Here is an 18,404-nt window from a genome sequence, read left to right as displayed (position 1 = left end):
AGAACGGATTCTTTCGTCTTGCGAGGCACCACTGTATACAAAAATAATATTTAATTTACAAACTAGTAGCTGTTTTTTTGTTCAGTGGGCATGTTAATTTCAGTTAAATTAGGTGGGAAAGTGCTGGTGAAATTTCTTCCCTAGAGTAGCGTTAAGAGAGGAGTTGGTTGTTGACAAGGAAGACAGTAAAGATGAATGAGTGTGAGTGAACTTAAATAATGGGCGAAGAACAGTATTAGGTTTTATCCAGAAGCACTTTGTGGACCTTAAGAACATAAGAAGAACCTGGTGGACCAAGCCAGTGGTCCATCTAGTCCAGCATCCTGTTCTCACAGTGGCCAACCAGATACATGGGGGAAACCAGGGACATGAACACAAGCGCTCTCTCCTCTCCCATGATTTTCAGCAACTGGTGTTCGGAAGCTTTCCTACCTCCAGCTTCTAGTAGCCATTGACCCTGAAACCTTTTTTGGAAGCCGAATGCCCAGCATGGCTTCCGCGGCTTCTGATTGGCTGTAGGAGCTTTCTGCAGCCAATTGGAAGCTGCACCTTGGTTCTCAAACCATTTTGGGAGTTGAATGGACTCCCAGAACAGATTAAGTTGGAGAACCAAGGTTCCACTGTAATATTTTCATTAAGGACTGGATGCAAAAAAAAATATTGAGAATAGCACTTGCCATATTTGTTTTCTCAGGAAATGATTCTTCTGAAATCAGTGAACTACAGACAGCAGTTCCTCAGGCACCTGACCGGCGGTGTAAAAGCCTACCAACATCTCTTACTTCCTCTCCACAAATGCACCGAAAAGGGTTCTGTGGGAACATGGGCAGCAGTGCTGAGAACTTGAATATACTTCGAAAGACTGACGTAGATGAGCTACTGCATAAAAATAATTTGGTAAAGAGCTTGGAGGTCTTTAAAATGATGCAGGAGGCGCATTTACTCAGTAGCTGCGAATCTGCAAAAACAGTTGTAAATGTGGGAGAGTTGACTTCTGCTGAGACGTTTGATATTTCAAAGGAAGAGGTGGAAATGTTGGACAAGCCTTCAGAGAACCAAGAAGCAAACACAGGAATGAAATCTAGTGAAGATGGCGCTGCACCCGCATTGTCCCTGAGGCGTCCTGACAATCTGAAAGGGTTGTCTACCTTTCAGAAAAGTCATGGCAACTTTGCAGGTTTGGGATTAGCCTTTTCAGCTCATAGTGGATCCACCATTGCTCGTTGGCCAAGCCTGGCTGATAAGAGTGTAGCTTCGGAAGACTGGGAACATCTCGCCTTTTCCTCGACTAGCAAACAGGCTCCTCTGAAATCCGAAAGCACTGCTGATAGGTACGTGGATGTGAAAGTTTATAATTCTCACGTTCATGCAGTTTTCACTTGGCAAGAACTGAACTTTGCTTGGCTGATTTTGTGGACAAAAGTAGCCCCAAAGTAGCCCCAAAATCATCCCTCAGAACAGAGGTGGGCAACCTCAAGTCCTCCAGATGTTGCTGAACTACAGCTCCCATTATCCCTGGCCACTGACCATGCTTCCTGGGGCTGATGGGAGTTGTAGTTCAGCAGCAGCTGGAGAGCCAAACTGTTCCCCACAACTGCCTTAGAACAAGAGTGGTTAACCTTTTTGGAACTGAGGGCTGCATGGATCCATGATCAACCCTTGGGTTCATGGCAAGTAGGCATGGGCAAAGTGTAGAAATTGCTATGGCCTCTTTTTTAAAAAAGGACAAGTTTGAGAAGGTCACAAAAGCCTTTTGGGATCACAGAATTGCAAAGAATGGCCTTTTTTATATATGTGTGAAATGGACCTATTTTGCAGGACCTTAGGGACACAATAAACCACTTAATATGCAGTCACACAGAGAAAAATACTATTTATTTATATGTATGCATGCATGCGACCTGGATTATTTTATTCTACTGTAGTGGTGTTTTCAGCAACCACAGTTTGTCTGGTAACTTGTGCCCCTTCACAAGACACAATTCTCCATGTGATTGTGTTCATGAATTACATATTGGAACTTTCCTTTTGGATAGGACTCATGCTGTAGAGTTTTATATAAAGAGTGGAGCTATTAAGATAACTTTCTATTAAAGACATTCATTCTCTTCTACTGGGTGTAAGTTGAGGCAGAAGCAAGCGGATTACCATTCTTCTTGTTGCATTCCAGCCCCCACTCATTCTGGCAATGGCTGCAATCTTCTACTACTGTGCAACAATAAATACAAAGGGCATCTTAGTAATAAACGCTCTTCTTCCGATCAGATCAACAGAAGACTGTCTTGTACTCGTATGCTGTGGTTTCTATCAGCTCTTGAGGAGAGTACTTTTGATCTTGCCAGATGTCATGCTTCAAGATGTGATGGACAAGCTTATTCAGCCAGATGTTCTCATAGTTCTTGTGAACCATCCGTCTCCTCTCATACAACAAGGAGTTATTAAAGTAGGAAAAATGCGTGTTTGTGTTTGTGTAAAAGTATAATATACACATTTGCAGCCTTATTAAACTGCTTAAGCAATCTCATGGGTCACAGTCAAAGCTGTAACTAGGGACCTTTCCTGAACATCTTCTCTCACTCCCACTACCATAATACTAAAAATAGGGGACACCCAATGAAGTTGACTAGCTGTAGGTTTAGAATATGGTATAAAAAAGTAGTTTATTTAATGAATGAATGCCAGTGAATGGCCTAGAAGCACATGATCAGGCAGCATTGTCTGTGCCAGATTTACACATAAGCTAAACAAGCTATAGCTTAGGGCCCTACTCTCTTGGGCCCCCCAAAAAATGTAAAGTAAAAAACACACCACTGGAAGTACATTTCCAAAATATAAGATAAAAAACAAATAAAATCTACATACAGCAACAGTGTTTTGTGTTGTGTAGGCTCCTATTTGTTATGTGCAAATGGCTTTAGATACCTATTAGGTCTATAAATTACCATATATTCAACACAAGAAACAGTGACAATTTGTTGTTGACAAAGGACAGCTGGGCATATAAAGGGCCCCATTACCTTCAGTAGCTTAGGGCCTCATTAAACCTAAATCCGGCCCTGAGCATTGTTTTATATACGGTATATATCTTCTATTCTCTGAATGGGAAACCACCAGAATTAACATGCAAGAGTGGGAAATAAGTACAATATATATTAAGTATAATTGTATTAAATGTGTATATGGACTTCACTGCCACAAGCAATGGCATGATTGCCACCTTAAATACTGTAGTTTTAGAAAAAGAATTTCATAATGAATAACTTAAAATCATTCTTCTGTTCCCTCAGCTTTTGGACACGTATTTCAGCAGAGCAACCAGGGAACAAAAGGAGAAGTTCCTGAAGAATCGTGGTTTCTCTTTGTTAGCTAACCAGTTATATCTTCACCAAGGCACTCAAGAACTTATGGAATGCTTCATGGAAATGCTGTTTGGTCGATCAGTCGGTCTTGATGAAGAGTAACTAATACTTTTTTATCCTCTATAGATTAACTTATTTTTAGCTGAGCTAAAAATTGGGCAGTATGCTGTAGGCAAATATAAATTGCTTGCCAAGTGCCTTCATTTCGCTGCAAAGGCCTACTCAGAATAAATCAATTTATGCTATAAACAGTTCATAAGAACTCCAGTTCCATTAGCGCACCTCAAAGAAAACTATTTCATCAATCCTTATTTTGTTTTGTACTGTGTGTTGTATTTGGCCAGATTAGGCTCATTTGGTTGTATCCAAAGCAGCACTAATAGTGTTCCATTGGTGAAACAGCTCTTTAATTTCCTCTTCTCCCCCTTTACATGCGCAAAATCTTCTCCAGGGTTTCTCCCAATTTTAAAGATACCCTGGGCAAGACGTGTGTGTGTGTGTGTGTGTGTGTGTGTGTGTGTGTGTGTGTGTAGGCAGGCTCCAGGAGAATCACAGAATTGTAGAGTTGGAAGGGACCCCGAGGGTTTAGTTCTACTAGTGAGAGTCTACTGGTGTTGGAAAGGAAAGGAAAGGAAAGGAGAGCAGGTTTTTCACCCCTGATCTAATTGTTTCACTGCTAATCCCTGCAGTGTATCAAAGTCTCTCTTTGTGGCCAAGTTATTTTATTTATAGCAAAGATTTTCCTGCCTTTGTGTTCATGATGGTGCCAGCAGCAGAATGATTTATCACAGCCAGTAGGGTTTATCATAGCCAATAAGATTTTTAGCTTTTCTACTAATGTGATTTTTCTCTGTCCTGTAATACAGAAGCTGAATTGAATTTGTTATCTCTTATTATTAAATCCCAGGACTTGTTAGGCTAGCAAATTAAGTACTTAGGATAGTGCTGTGTGTCAAATCATGATGCTATTCAGTGCCAGAGGTTTGATTTCATCCACATACCTTATTTTGACTGAATTAACCGCTTACGAATTTGTAAATCCAAGTTCCATCTTGCTTCTAATAGCCTAACACAGAAAGGTCAATAAGATGTGGGTTGATTGTTATTTTTGTTGCATATTTAAAGCTGCATTACAGATTGCCTTTTCCTCCCTTTAACAGCTTTGATTTAGAAGATGTGAAAGGTGCTGGACTTTTTCAAAAGTGGTGTGTGATACCTGTTCTGGGGCTTATAGAGAACTCCCTCTACGATAGCGTCCTGCTGCATAACTCCCTCTGTTTCCTGATGCAAATCATAAACTCCTGTTCTAAAATGGCAGACATGCTGCTAGATAATGGCTTGCTATATGCACTGTGCAATACTTTGGCAGCTCTCAACGGGTTAGAAGCCAAGTAAGTGATGGATTAGTCCCTACTATTTTAGAATTCCTACACTGTATAGATTGCTCTAGTTTTTGTTCAAGTAGCAGGCAGTCTTGTCCCAAGAAGCAGTAAGCAAGTGACAGGAGAGCACATTTCCATTCTTAAATTAGTAATGGGTCTAATAAATTCTGTTGCCAAAGAGAGTGCTTATTATCTTAGCCTAACAAGTCCTTCTTACAGGGCATGAGTAGGCAAGCTAAGGCCCGGGGGCCGGTTCCGGCCCAATCGCCTTCTAAATCCAGCCTGCGGACGGTCTGGGAATCAGCGTGTTTTTACATGAGCAGAATGTGTCCTTTTATTTAAAATGTATCTCTGGGTTATTTGTGGGGCATAGGAATTTGTTCATATTCTTTTTTCCAGAATATAGTCTGCCCCCCCCCCCACAAGGTCTGAGGGACAGTTGACTGGCCTCCTGTTGAAAAAGTTTGCTGACCCCTGCTATAGGGTTTCCTGTATTCAACTTTTTAAGCTTTGCATGCTGTTATAAATATTTGTTTAGAATGTGCTGGTCATTGTACAGGATGAACATCTTTCGATGGACATTTCCTAGAAAGCTTATGGTTCTTAGTTAGATGTATACATTAAGTATTGGATAGGAAGGTCAGGAATTGCCAAGCAAATAATGGGATTAGGGTAGATACAGGCTAGTTGGCACTGAATATGTGTGTCGTTCTTATAAAAATAATGGAATTCAAGTGAACGATTTAACTTCCTTTGCAGCAGCATCTCAAACGACTACAGGTTACTTGTGTGTGATATACAGCAGTTACTTGTAGCGGTGACAATCCATGCCTGCAGCTCTTCAGGTTCCCAGTATTTTCGGATTATTGAAGATCTCATGGTGTTACTTGGACATCTTCAGAACAGCAAGAACGAAAGAACACAGAGTATGTCGCAAGTTCCTTTGTGTGAATGTACTGAAAAGTAACTTTTTTATTTATTTTAACAATTTCACAGTTTGAAGAAATGCTTGATCTCTTCCTTTCAGATATGGCTATTGCTTTGCAGTTCAGAGTCCTACAAGCAGGCATTGAGTTCATAAAAACCGCAGCAAATCAAGACTCAGAAGATCTAAGCAATTCGTCCCAATTAATTCCTTCACATCAGCAGGCTATATTGCAAAAACGTCAGAGCATCGCTGGTGAGTAATGAAATTCAGCACAAGTTGTTTCTTTTTCTTTTTTCTTTGAAATTGGAAATCCCTGATCATAATTTGCAGTGAAACCTATCCCATTGTGGAGATGTTCTTTTAAAATGTTAAAGTTTCCCATGAGTGAATGTTGTTATCGGGGACTTTGCAAAGCAGGATTGGGACATACAATTTTGAACCAGTTCAGTTATATGACAACATTGCATGTGTGCACAGATAATTAGGTGCCCTTTCATATAGAGGAGGACCAGCAGGACACCGGCTAAGGAGAGGCAGACTTTTTGGGACTGCATAAAAACAGCACAAACTGGAAGAGGAGCATTGATCAGAGACAGGAATCAGGATGGGGTACCGACTAAACATAGTGGAGAAATCCTGTTCAGTTCTCATGAAAGTGTACCAAATTTCCCCTTCCTGAAACAATACGCAAGCCTTCCTTTTGTGCGTCTCTAAATTTTGTAATGCAGTTTTACAGCAAAAAATGTGTACAAAGATGCATGTATTAGGGGAAAGTGTGCATTAAAATGCACCTGAGTGCAAAAACGCCTTAACAAAAGTGCATTATATTAGGGAAGGTTGTTTGCAAAAATATGTATGCTAGGAAAAATGAGCACCCAGATGATAACAATTTTTCACGAGGACTTAATTCGAATGCTAAGGTTAGAAAAATGGAAAACTCTGAGAATCCAAAATGGACATTCTCTCCATCCCTAGACTGCACCTGGTCACCATTATTTAGTTATGAGTTCAGAAAACAGCTAGTGTAGACATATCCTTGGACACATTTGATCTCCATCAATTCACCCAGTTGGGATATTAGCCCAATAGCCTACTGCCATTTTCAGAACTGGAGTGCCAGTTCAACCTTTCCTGTTTCTAGACTCTCTTTGAACTCTGATTTTATTTTATTTTATTTTGTTGTAAAAGGACTTTGCAGTATGTATATACAGTGGTGCCCCGCAAGACGAATGCCTCGCAAGACGGAAAACTCGCTAGACGAAAGAGTTTTCCGTTTTGGAGGTGCTTCGCAAAACGAATCTCCTATGGGCTTGCTTCGCAAGACGAAAATGTCTTGCTAGTTCCTGCGGGGTTTTTTTCCTCCCCCCCCCTTTTTCTAAGCCGCTAAGCTGCTTATCAGCTGATCTGATAAGCTGATAAGCCGCTAAAAGCCGCTAATAGTGCTAATCCTCTAATCCGTCAATGGGCTTGCTTCGCAAGACGAAAAAACCGCTAGACGAAGAGAATCACGGAACGGATTCTTTTCGTCTTGCAAGGCACCACTGTACTTCAGATTAGTCACATAAAACTGATTTTTTTTTGTTTAAAACAAAGGTTCAATTGCAATGAAAGACTCCATTATTCCTCATCTACCAAGACAACATTTCCTTTCTTACGGTCAACTTGAGATGCCTTCCTCCTTCAGTCTGTTAAATTTGGAGTCGTCCCTCCTGTCCCCTTTTGGAACTGCTTTCTGTTCGTTCCCTACAGATACAGGTGCAGTAATGGTAGCTGTGCCTACCAGCTCATTCTGAAAAAACATTTCTCAGGAAATGCTTTTGCAGAATTAGATTTAGAGCATCGTGTCATCAAAAATGTTTTGATGATATGTAAATCAGCTAGATTTCTTGAAGCTGTTTTGACACTTAGCCTGGCTGATTCCCCCCACCCCCCTTTTAGTTCACATTGATGAATCGTCTAACATTTGTGCTCCTTTCCTAAGAAAATTGAAAGTTTCCCTCCTTTTGATCACCACTAGAGTCTTTATCAGTAGCGCTGGGGCTCTTAATCGATAGCTCTTTTATTGATTTTTTTTTCCTGTTGATATTTCTTTTTCATTTTGAAGCAGCTAGAAAATTTTCTCTTGCTCAGTCAGACACATTGCTAATGAGAATGCGCACAATTGCAAGCGATGAACTCAATTTGATGATGCAGCGAAGAATGAGTCATGACAACCCTGTTTGTGCCACCGAAGCAGAGCTTACACAGAGGTTACAGAGAATTACTGTTCTGTCAACCAACAGGTTCATGTATCAAGGTAATAATACTCCTTCAAAAATTATCAGGTTGTTTTTAATGTTAAATGGGTGGGGTAGTAACAACAACAACCTTAAAACTCATCCCATTTACCAATAGCTATATTATCAACTTCCTTAATTGAATCTTTGCAGTCCACTAGGACATAGCATTGGTTTTGCCAAACTGAGGAAGGCATTTCCATTTCTGGCTTGCTTGGCTTACATGAGAAGCGTTAATTGTTTGTTTTTAGACAGAAGAAAGATTGGAATTGTTGCATGGAGTTTTACGAAATGGCCACACTTTCAGGATGTAAAATTAAACAAATTAGCTCATAAGAATGTGGGGAAATATATGAAGTCAGTATGGAGTAGACCCATTGAAATCAATGTTGATGAAGTCCATTGATTTGAGTGGATCTACTTTGACATTGTTGGATACAACTCAAGGTAATTTGCTGCAGTATTATTTAAAAGAGTTCTTAAGCCACCTCTCTGAGCACGCTATCCTAGTAAGGTGACTTACAAAACTCTAAAATTCATGACAAATGCAATAGCCCACATTGAGAGAAGCAGTAACAAGATTTTTCCCAACTTACAGCACAATTCAGCCGAACACAGGCTTGAATAAATTTATTTTTATACACATTATAGTGGATATTATTTGTGTCGCTTAAAAAAGGGTGAACGTGGCTCCGGATTGGAATCATCTGATTTTTAACACTGACCTAACAATGTTTTTAAAAAATTACAGAGTTTTCTGAAAACTGCCTTGATATGCTGGACATAATGGAGGACCCAGTGCAGAGCAGACTTTCAGTTTCACAGATGGAAGAGGCAGAAAAGGAGGATCAACCAGAGCAACCTAGCCTTAAATTTGCTTTCTTGAAAGAAATTTTGAAGATAATGATCGAAGGAATTGGATTATCTGTTGTAAGTTACCATGCTTGGTGTTATCTCCTGCAGCCTGTTCTCTCCAATACCTCAATCCCCCTTTATGTATTCTGGATATACAGGTCTTACAATTTGTTTTCCCCCTTTATTTTCTCAGTTCTCTTTTAACCTGTAAGCCAAAATTATCTCTTAGGGTGCATGTGTATTTAGGTTTGGGGTCAGAATATGTTTCCTATTGGAACTTGCATAAAGTTTCTAAATAATTACATCTTATTTAGTAACTGTTGAATGTGGATTTGATATGCAGCTTGAACAGTATTAAAACATTCCAAAGTTTTTGAACCCAATCCTGTAAAAATTTGTTCTTGTTGATTGAAGCCATTTTTATTAAAGCTTTTGGCTTTTACCTCCATTTGTGTATGTGATATATACAGTGCTTTTTTCGGGGGGGGGGGGTTACGCAAGGGTACAGATACCCCTAAACATTTTGTGAATCTAAGTCTGGCCTCATTGAGGGGCAGTATTTCAATATGAGTAGGAAAATGAGAGGACCCCTAAACATTTTTTTAAGAAAAAAGCACTGGATATATATCTGAAACCTTATTCATGGCAGGAGGGGGTGGAATCTTCAATGACAGTGCATTATGTTGCTTGCATTTTGTTTTATGTACAAAATCAAACAGAGGCTTTATTTGTCAGATTAGGAAAAAGCATCTGGTGAAGTTCTCTTAACTTTTTTTATTTCTTTAGGGCACAAGTAGATCTAGTACCCCGAAGCAACAGTGGAAGAGAATTCTCTTGTCATGTAAGGATACATTTCGCGTGCAGCTTGGAAGATTGCTTGTGCATGCTCTGTCTCCAGCACGCCCTTTACAGGAGAGAAAGCAAACTCTGGAGATCCTATCTGAAATCAGCCACCAGGAAATTTTGCGAGACTGTCTAAGTCCAACTTTGCAAGTAAGCATGGTGGTGCTTCTTAACACTGAACGAGAAATCCATTGACCTTGAAACCAATTACTTACAATTCTTGTTTTGCTTTTCAGCATGGGCCCAAACTGTCACTCTACTTATTTGAGTTAATGCACGATCACAAGGAGCAGCTGTCCAATGAAGATCAGTTAGCAGTGGGAGTGTTTATGAATGCATTAAAACTTTGTGGTTACAAATATATTCCTCTCAACGCACCACCAAAGCCAGACCTTATAAAAGCTATGAGAGAGGTACGTAAGTCTATACAATCACTGTTCTTCTTGATCTTCATTTGACTAATTGTCATTGAAATGGTCTTTAGGGGACAAAGTCACATTTTTGCCTTGTTTAGGAGATGTATACATCAGTTGAGAGGAAACAGTTGAGAGAGCTAGCTTTTGTGCCACGAAAGATTGCTTTCTAGAGATTTCTGGAACATTTTTCTGAAGATAATAAAAAAGGAGAAGCTTATAAAATGCTTTAAAATGAATCATTGATACAAGAAATAAGAAAATACTGGTAAGTAACTGAAAAGAAAAGAGCCCCTAAATCTTTTTTCTAACAATTTTTTGTCAGGATCAAAAAAAATATGAGGCAGAGGAAGATGTAAACAAAGCTGCTTGGGAGAAGACTATGGCTAATAATAGGCAAACGTAAGTTGTTCCTGTTTTCATTAAGAATGGCATTAGGTGTGAAGTTGTCACCAAAAGCAGCACCATTACGAATCTTGTTTCTACCAAATTCCAACACTGCCATCAAATGAGATACATATGGGATCGCATCATACCATGTGTTTCCCCACTTCTACCCGCCTCTATAGTGAAACAAAGGGAAATGTATGGCATAGTGTCACGTCATATTTTATTTAATGACACATCACAAAGGAGGAGGTGGCAAACTCAACAGAAGCTTACAATTTCCAGTAGCAACAGTCCCATGTGTTTGGCCATGTCAAGTTCCACTCCCTGCCTTCTGCTTGAATGGCCTTAGTGCTTGCATGGTCTCTCAGTGCCCCAGCAGAAGCCAACTTGAAACAGAAGTATTTCAAGCTAACTTTTTAAAGCTACACTGTACTGTGTCTCAGATTCCGAAACATGAAATAGTTACTGTTGTGCTGACAGATAATCTGTTCCTACCAAGTTTAGTAGTTTAGTATTCCTGTCATATAAGTGAATAAGACTTGAATGCCTGGATCCACCCATAAATTGGGCATGTTCCTAGCAGTATTTGGACTTATTTTATTCTTATAAAACAGAGACAGCTGATAATCCTTTTAAGTTGATTTGCTTATTCAGCCTCTTTCAGCGCCTGGATGCAAAGTCGAAGGACATTTCTAAAGCAGCTGGAGATATCACCCAGGCTGTGTCTCTGTCCCAAGGAATAGAAAGAAAGAAGGTGATTCATCACATCAGAGGAATGTATAAAACAGACTTAAGTGCTAGCAGGCACTGGCAGGAACTTATTCAGCAACTAACACATGACAGGTAAGCAACTTCACTGTGGCAATCTCCCTTTCGGGATATGAGAGGCTGTTCTTGTGTTCGTCTCTTATCTCAAAGGAAAATTATCTGAAATACATATAGAAAATATTTGCTCGTTTATAAAGGACTTAATGCCTTTTAACTTCTAAAGAAGGTGTCTTGAGCTATAAGATTTCATTCTTGACTGTGCTAAAGTAATCTCGGCATCTCTCCTCCTGGTTGTGCAGGAAGAAGTGGAAATAGCGAGCACATCTTGGACACTTCACTTGGACTTGCAAAGGCTTTTCTGCATAGTGAAAAACCATGGTTTGGGGTTGCATGTGAACTGTGCCATTCTGTGTCTACAAAACTGATGAATGAATTAGTAGCAAAGTGTTTAGGAATATATGAGTGTCTGCCTCGTTCCCCACCACCATCTTCAAGGAAAGAGTGATACAAACCAAATTCCTATTCTTATAGAGAATACATGCAAGACGTGAACTTAATAAACTTAGACTTCTTCTAACATGCTCTCAAAAATCAGGATGGGTTAATGGAATAAAAACACATTTTAAGGCAGGTCACTGAAAGCTGAACCAAATTGATTTCCTAGTTTCTCAAAATTATACCCATCCTCCATTTTCAGTACCTTAAGAGATTGTGTATTTTTATCTATGAGTAGCTTAACTGTACTTTTTGAATGTGTGGTAATATTTTGAGGCTCTTGAGAACTGAGTTTTTGGGCATAAGGTGACACTGGGAAGATCTTGACTTCCTGAAATTTGCACCACTGTTTTAAGACAGAAATGGCCCCTAATCCCTGATGAAATGCTGCTTCTTTCAGAGCACTCTGGTATGACCCAAGCTCCTACCCAACATCTTGGCAACTAGATCCGACAGAGGGCCCCAACCGAGAGAGGCGGCGTTTGCAGAGATGCTACTTAACTATTCCAAATAAGTATCTTCTCAAAGACAGGCAGAAATTTGAAGGTATGCTTTAATATCCTCTGGGGTTCCTGTTACCGTCTCTTAAATGTTGCAAAAAATAATTTTTTGTTTTGTCTTTTTTTTAATAGAGGTTATTAAACCCCCTCTGTCATATCTCTTTGAAGACAAAACACATTCTTCTCACTCTTCTACTGTAAAAGATAAAGCTGCCAGTGAGCATATAAGGTTAGTTTGAATTGGGGAGAAAAAGCTTTTGCATAGCTAGACCATCTGCGTAAAAAGTGACAAAGAAACTTTGGACAGTATCCAAGAAAGCAGTTCCAGTAGCACAAGGATTTTCGTTAGCACAAGGGAACTTCTGATCCCTTTCCTCTCCCTGGGTGCTTCCTGTGCCTTCCCCAGATATGCTCCAGAGGGTTGGGGGAACCTCAAGAACAGAATTAGGGGGCATTTGGGGGGAGAGGGGGTGAAATTCTGTTGTGCAGTTAGAAGTGATTGCCATGCTTCATTAGATGCTGCCCTTCATCTAAGGAAAATTGGCATAATTCAGGACTGCAAATACCCACTTTCCTGTTCAAAGTGAGAATTGGTTCCTGGTGATCAGGAACCATTTTCCCTCCCCCCCCCCCCATCAAATTAGGCAGTCCGTGACTGATGAAGGTGTACAGTATAGTTATGCGGGAATTCGGCTCCAAGGGTTTTGTATACACACAAAAATGTGTACACTCATACTGCCCCTCCTGTGAGCATCCCAAGCCTTCTGAAGTTGGAGCGCTGTGAGGGCCTTGCACAGCAAGCAAGGCAGAGAGCTTTAAAGTTATTTTTGTACCAGGGAAACTTTGCATTTAATTTGTGGAATTTCAACTAGTCAGCTTTCAGCCGCGTATAGTTGGAATCATGCAAGTGACCTTGACTGGTAATCCAGCTGACAGAACACATTGGCCATGTTGCTAAAGTGTTGTATTTGAGAATGGTAGTTTTGACATGCTTTGGAGAGGTTCGTAACAGCAAACCAGTGAATTCCCTGTATGTCGCTGCAGAGTAAATCGAAGATGCATCAACGTGGCACCATCTAGAGAGACTCCTGGTGAATTGCTACTAGGTAACAGATATTATTTCTCTAACCTCACACTTAAGCAGTTGAGTTGCTTTGTTTAAAGTGAATGTTTTGCAAACAGCACCTTTTTTAATAATTTGGGAAACGTTGGAAAGAAAACTTGCAGGAAAAAGCTATTATTCCTCAGGCCAAGCTAGACATCATGTTAAATGCATGGTTCTTATAAATAACTGTTTTCCCCTTGTGTGTCTGTCGGGATTTGGACAACAGTGCACAAAGTGAGGGATTTAACCTATCTCCTGCTGTGGTTCCAATGAAAACTGCTGTTAGTTCCCAGAGAACCTGCTAACTCATCAGCACTACTGCTATGATCCCAAGGAAGGAAGTTCCATTGATGTTAATAGACATTTTATTCCAAGACTGAATAGATGGTTTTTTGTGGGTATGGGGTATTTGCATCAGGACCATGATGGAAGTGAATGCAGACAGGAGTGCTGCCCCCTCCTCCTTACGTGCTGTGGGCCAATGGGCCTACTCTGACCAACATTGGAGCTCACTCCATGTTTATTTTTAGAAACTGTTCAATAGCTGAGGATCTAGGGTCGACTTATTTTCATGTCAATTCATTGATATCAGTAGTATATTTCCAGTGTAATAGGGTTATATATTACAAAGTGGGTGAATAAATAATCCATATAAATGTTCTTCATGGTGCAGGTAAATGCGGGATGTATTTTGTGGAAGACAATGCTTCTGATACAATTGAAAGCTTGGTAAGTAAAAAAAGTAAAAAAGTGAATTGACTTGTTTTTAAAGTTGATTTTTTCATCAGCATAATTTTAGCAGTAACCTGTGATTACTGGTTACTTCTGGGTTGCCGCGGAGCGCAACCCAAAAGCGCTCAACTTGAAGCATATTTAATCTTAGGTATGACTGTACATACAGTACTCAGGTCCCATTAAACTAATTGGGTCTGAGCAGGCATGTATATCGGATTGTATTTTCAAGCATCTAACTTAAATAAAACTTGTAAGTACTTGGTCCTTTGGAATTATCATCAAGGGATTACAGACCAGAGGCTGGGACTGCAGGACAGGAACATTTAATGGGAGTGATTTGGTTCCGATGTGCAGTGACTCCCCGCAAAGTGCTTGCACTGGTGAAAACACCGTAAGGGGAACTGGTAATGGACCACGACACAAAATCCTGCACTGAAGACTCTCTAGAGTGCAGCTTGTTTCCCTCCCAGCAGTTTTTGTTTTGGGGATGCCAGAATGTGCAGCCAAGAGGATCTTCTCCAGAATCATTGGGATTCCTAATGAGAATCTCAAGAGGATGCAGGCACACAGCAACCAACCGACCTATGGTTGTTTATGCATGACAAACAGGCATCCTCTTATCCCCTGCCAACCCCTGGCAAGGGAGGTGTAGTGCTAGCTTGCCTTAACACCAGAGAGGCCCCATCAAGAAGATTCCCTGTCTTCTGGGCATCTACTACCCATAGGGTTAGCCACTTCCAAGCTTTTCTGGCTCTTCCTCGTTGCTCCTGGCACTCTTCTTCTCTCATGCAACATCTCATAACTCCACTCAAGTGCTTTATACAGGGATTAGTTTGCATGTGATCCTTTCCTGCAAGCACATCTGGTCCATAGTCCTGGTGGGAAGGAGGGCAGCTCATGCGTGATGGTGGCATGGGGCGGTAGGTTCAGGCCCATAGCAGTGAGCCCTTGCTTGGAGCCTGACCAGGTCAACTGCTCCTGCTGGCCATGAAGTTGTTGAATGCTTATTGAGTCAAATATAATATGAAATCAAGAATGATAGATTTAGATAATGTAGTATGTATTAACAGTGTTCATATGCCACCCAATTGCAAAGTTTATTACTCAGTATCTGAAAGATTACAAAATATTAGCGTGGCAAATAAGTGCATTTTAAATGAACACAGTTTTTAAAAGGCTAATAACTTTAATATGCTGTGCTTTGCTCAGAGCTTTCATGGTGAAACTGAACCAGCATCATTTTCTTGGACATTTGAAGAAATCAAAGAAGTGCACAAACGTTGGTGGCAATTAAGGGACAACGCTGTAGAAATATTTTTAACAAACGGCAGAACTTTGCTATTAGCTTTTGACAACACAAAGGTAAATATTTTCCATGACAGCATAGCAATGTTGAGCAACAGTTAGCCTAAATATATTTTTTAGTATATACCAAAATAAGCTTATTAATAGAATAATAAGGCAGATTTTTCATCACTTCGTTAAAGCGGTGAAATAACTTGGTGTTCAGCAAGGAGAGAATAGTGACCTGAGAATGTTGGTTTTTTTTAGATTGTATCTGATAGGATGTCAATCACAATGCTATCTATTACTGTAATCTGTTTTATTAGTAAGAGGGGAAATAATTTTAGTTTTGAATTTTCAAATCTCATTAAAAATGCTTAGTTAGTTGTTAGATGGAATTTGATAGAAATGGTATTCATTTTCATTTTCATTAGCTTTCAGCAATGGTTACTTTGGTAGATTCTCAGTAGTCAAGGCATGGGCAACCAACCATGACAGGAATAATGTGTACATATGTGTGTGTGTGTGTGTGTGTGTGTGTGTGTGTGTGTGTGTGTGTGTGTTTGTTTGTTTATAAAATATTTATATACTGCTGTATCATAAAACAAACCAAAGTAGTTTTTTATATGAATTGGATTAGTCTTTGGGCAATCTTGACATTATTTCTGCAGAGTTGCATATTTTAACACTTATTAAAATGTTATATCACTTTCCTCAAAAGTTCATAACAGTGTTCAACCAACCAAAAATATTTAGCACTATTAAATTACCATCCAAGAAACAAAGTACATCAGAAAACCCACAGTGCCATTCAAAGACCTGATAATTTTTATTTTTATTTTTAAAAATCACAACCCTGAGAGGAAGCCTGTCTTAGAACTTCTGTCCACATTTTGGACAGGCGTCACTGAAAAGTCTCCAGCCCTAGCAGTCACTGACTAAACTTCTTAGTGGTGATCATTCATATAATAGCATGCATAGTTTGTGTATGTGAGTGTGACTTGCATATGAAATGGAGGATACCTACTCATTTATGATTGTATGATTGTCCTAAATACTGTTGAAACTAATACATATCCAAGAACTGGAGCCTGAGAACTGCCTGCAGAAGGGCTGGCTAGAAAGTGATTTCCCCCAACATTACCTCCTTCCCTGAGCAGCCCCTAACCCCTCTGAAAAGAGCCCTAAATGGCCTCAGCCCAGTATACCTGAAGGAGCGTCTCAACCCCCAACGTTCAGCTCGGACACTGAGGACCAGCTCCGAGGGCCTTCTGGTGGTTCCCTCACTGTGAGAAGTGAGGTTACAGGGAACCAGGCAGAGGGCCTTCTTGGTAGTGGTTCCCGCCCTGTGGAATGCTCTCCCATCAGATGTCAAAGAAATAAACAACTATCTGACGTTTAGAAGACATCTGAAGGCAGCCCTGTTTAGTGGCGTTTTTAATGTTTGTGTTTTATCATGTTTTTAATATTCTGTTGGGAGCTGCCCAGAGTGGCTGGGGAAACCCAGCCAGATGGGCAGGGTATAAATAATAAAATATTATCTATCTATATATCTATCATCTATCCATCCCATAACTGCAGGACACTGCTGACTAGGATGTGCTGTAGTGGTGGAGATATGTGGAGAGGCTGTGAAGAGATTGTATAGAGGCAGTGTCTGTGAGCAGGACATAAGGTGTCTCCACAAAATCTGGCAATTGTTCTATTCAGCAGGGTCCCAGAATCCTTTTGGGGAGAGGGTTCTTTTCAGAGGGCCTGAGAGAAGAGGAGAAGGTAGGAAAGTCCCCTTCTGCCAGTTGCCTTCCTTGGGCAGATCTCTCCCACTGCAATGCTTGATTAATGCATGTAGGTATTTGCATGTGTTAATTCAGCTAAAGTACTGAAATAAAAGTATGAATATGTTATAACACTGAAATATGCACGTTTCAGGATACTAGATCATTTGTGGTTTGGTAAAAGCTTGATGTTTTGGTTCTTTTTAGGTACGTGATGATGTGTACCACCACATCCTAACAAACAACCTCCCTAACATCTTGAAGTATGGCAACATTACAGCATTAACCCAACTGTGGTACACAGGACAGATCACTAATTTTGAATACCTCACTCATTTAAACAAACATGCAGGCCGTTCCTTCAATGATCTTATGCAGTATCCAGTATTTCCCTTTATACTTTCCGACTATACTAGTGAAACATTGGACCTCAATGATCCATCCGTTTATAGGTAATAAGAAATATCATGAATTGTTTCTTTTAAAGTAATTTACTAAATATGCCATCTACTGTAGAATTAATATATTTTTATTAATAAACACCCATTGTATTCATTGTTGTGTTTCTTAACTACAGCAAGTATCAGTAATTTATGGAACTGACAAGCTGCTAATATTTGTATAATTTCAGAAATTTGGTCAAACCCATAGCTGTACAATCAAAAGAAAAGGAAGATCGTTATGTGGACACTTACAAGGTATTAAGATATCTAATGCATTATTGCTTAGTGCCAGCCTGGTATAAAAGGAGAACTTTATGTAACACTATGGACTTTGCTTTTCATTCTGCAAACATATGCATACATTTCCAGTTCAACTGAGTGAAAGTAAATAAAACGTTCATAACCCAACATTCCTCCCCATACTGGCCTTTGTGAAGAGATTAGCAAGTATCTTATCTGCTAAACCAGGGCTGAGGTACCTCTGGCCTGTGGGCCAATCTACCAGGTGGCCCAATTTGGCCCGCAAGACCATATTCCCCAAACCACGCTCATCTGTCAATCAGCTGACATCACTGTATGATTTCAGCTGATGAACAAGATGGCAGAGTTTAGCCCTGGGGGAACACGCTACAGATCCCTGTAGAGAGCAAGATTGAATTCTTAATTCATCTGCTGATGAGTGGAAAGTTCAGTCTTGCTGCGCGCTGCAACAACAGCACACTTTCTGCAGGGAATGTGCTGGCGAGATATACCTTTTGCCCATGCTTGTCATGTTATCGTGTCACCGGCAAGGTGGATAGTTCCAACCACCTGTCAGATTTGGGCCTTTCACTTGATCCAGCAGGATTCTTCT

General features: G+C 40.1%; 1 protein-coding gene across 4 annotated transcripts in view; it reads left to right on the top strand.

The window, feature by feature from the left end:
• LYST (lysosomal trafficking regulator) overlaps positions 1 to 18,404 on the top strand; it is a 75,596-nt gene that overhangs the window by 40,885 nt on the left and 16,307 nt on the right. For 2 of the 4 annotated variants that reach the window (XM_081186187.1, XM_081186185.1), the window contains exons 23-41: positions 695 to 1,331; positions 2,266 to 2,443; positions 3,288 to 3,457; positions 4,520 to 4,750; positions 5,501 to 5,667; positions 5,769 to 5,921; positions 7,774 to 7,965; positions 8,697 to 8,875; positions 9,587 to 9,793; positions 9,880 to 10,056; positions 10,382 to 10,458; positions 11,101 to 11,289; positions 12,110 to 12,255; positions 12,342 to 12,438; positions 13,254 to 13,315; positions 13,988 to 14,043; positions 15,259 to 15,411; positions 17,316 to 17,560; positions 17,740 to 17,806. In XM_081186187.1, coding sequence (XP_081042313.1) covers positions 695 to 1,331; positions 2,266 to 2,443; positions 3,288 to 3,457; positions 4,520 to 4,750; positions 5,501 to 5,667; positions 5,769 to 5,921; positions 7,774 to 7,965; positions 8,697 to 8,875; positions 9,587 to 9,793; positions 9,880 to 10,056; positions 10,382 to 10,458; positions 11,101 to 11,289; positions 12,110 to 12,255; positions 12,342 to 12,438; positions 13,254 to 13,315; positions 13,988 to 14,043; positions 15,259 to 15,411; positions 17,316 to 17,560; positions 17,740 to 17,806 — 3,383 coding nt within the window. The remainder of the gene's footprint in view (positions 1 to 694; positions 1,332 to 2,265; positions 2,444 to 3,287; positions 3,458 to 4,519; positions 4,751 to 5,500; positions 5,668 to 5,768; positions 5,922 to 7,773; positions 7,966 to 8,696; positions 8,876 to 9,586; positions 9,794 to 9,879; positions 10,057 to 10,381; positions 10,459 to 11,100; positions 11,290 to 12,109; positions 12,256 to 12,341; positions 12,439 to 13,253; positions 13,316 to 13,987; positions 14,044 to 15,258; positions 15,412 to 17,315; positions 17,561 to 17,739; positions 17,807 to 18,404) is intronic. The other 2 variants (XM_081186188.1, XM_081186186.1) reach the window with 2 other exon arrangements.

The sequence above is a fragment of the Podarcis bocagei genome (genome assembly GCF_964188305.1).
Source record: "Podarcis bocagei genome assembly, chromosome: 3".
Classification (NCBI taxonomy): Eukaryota; Metazoa; Chordata; class Lepidosauria; order Squamata; family Lacertidae; genus Podarcis; species Podarcis bocagei.
This window is presented reverse-complemented; position numbering and strand designations above follow the sequence as displayed.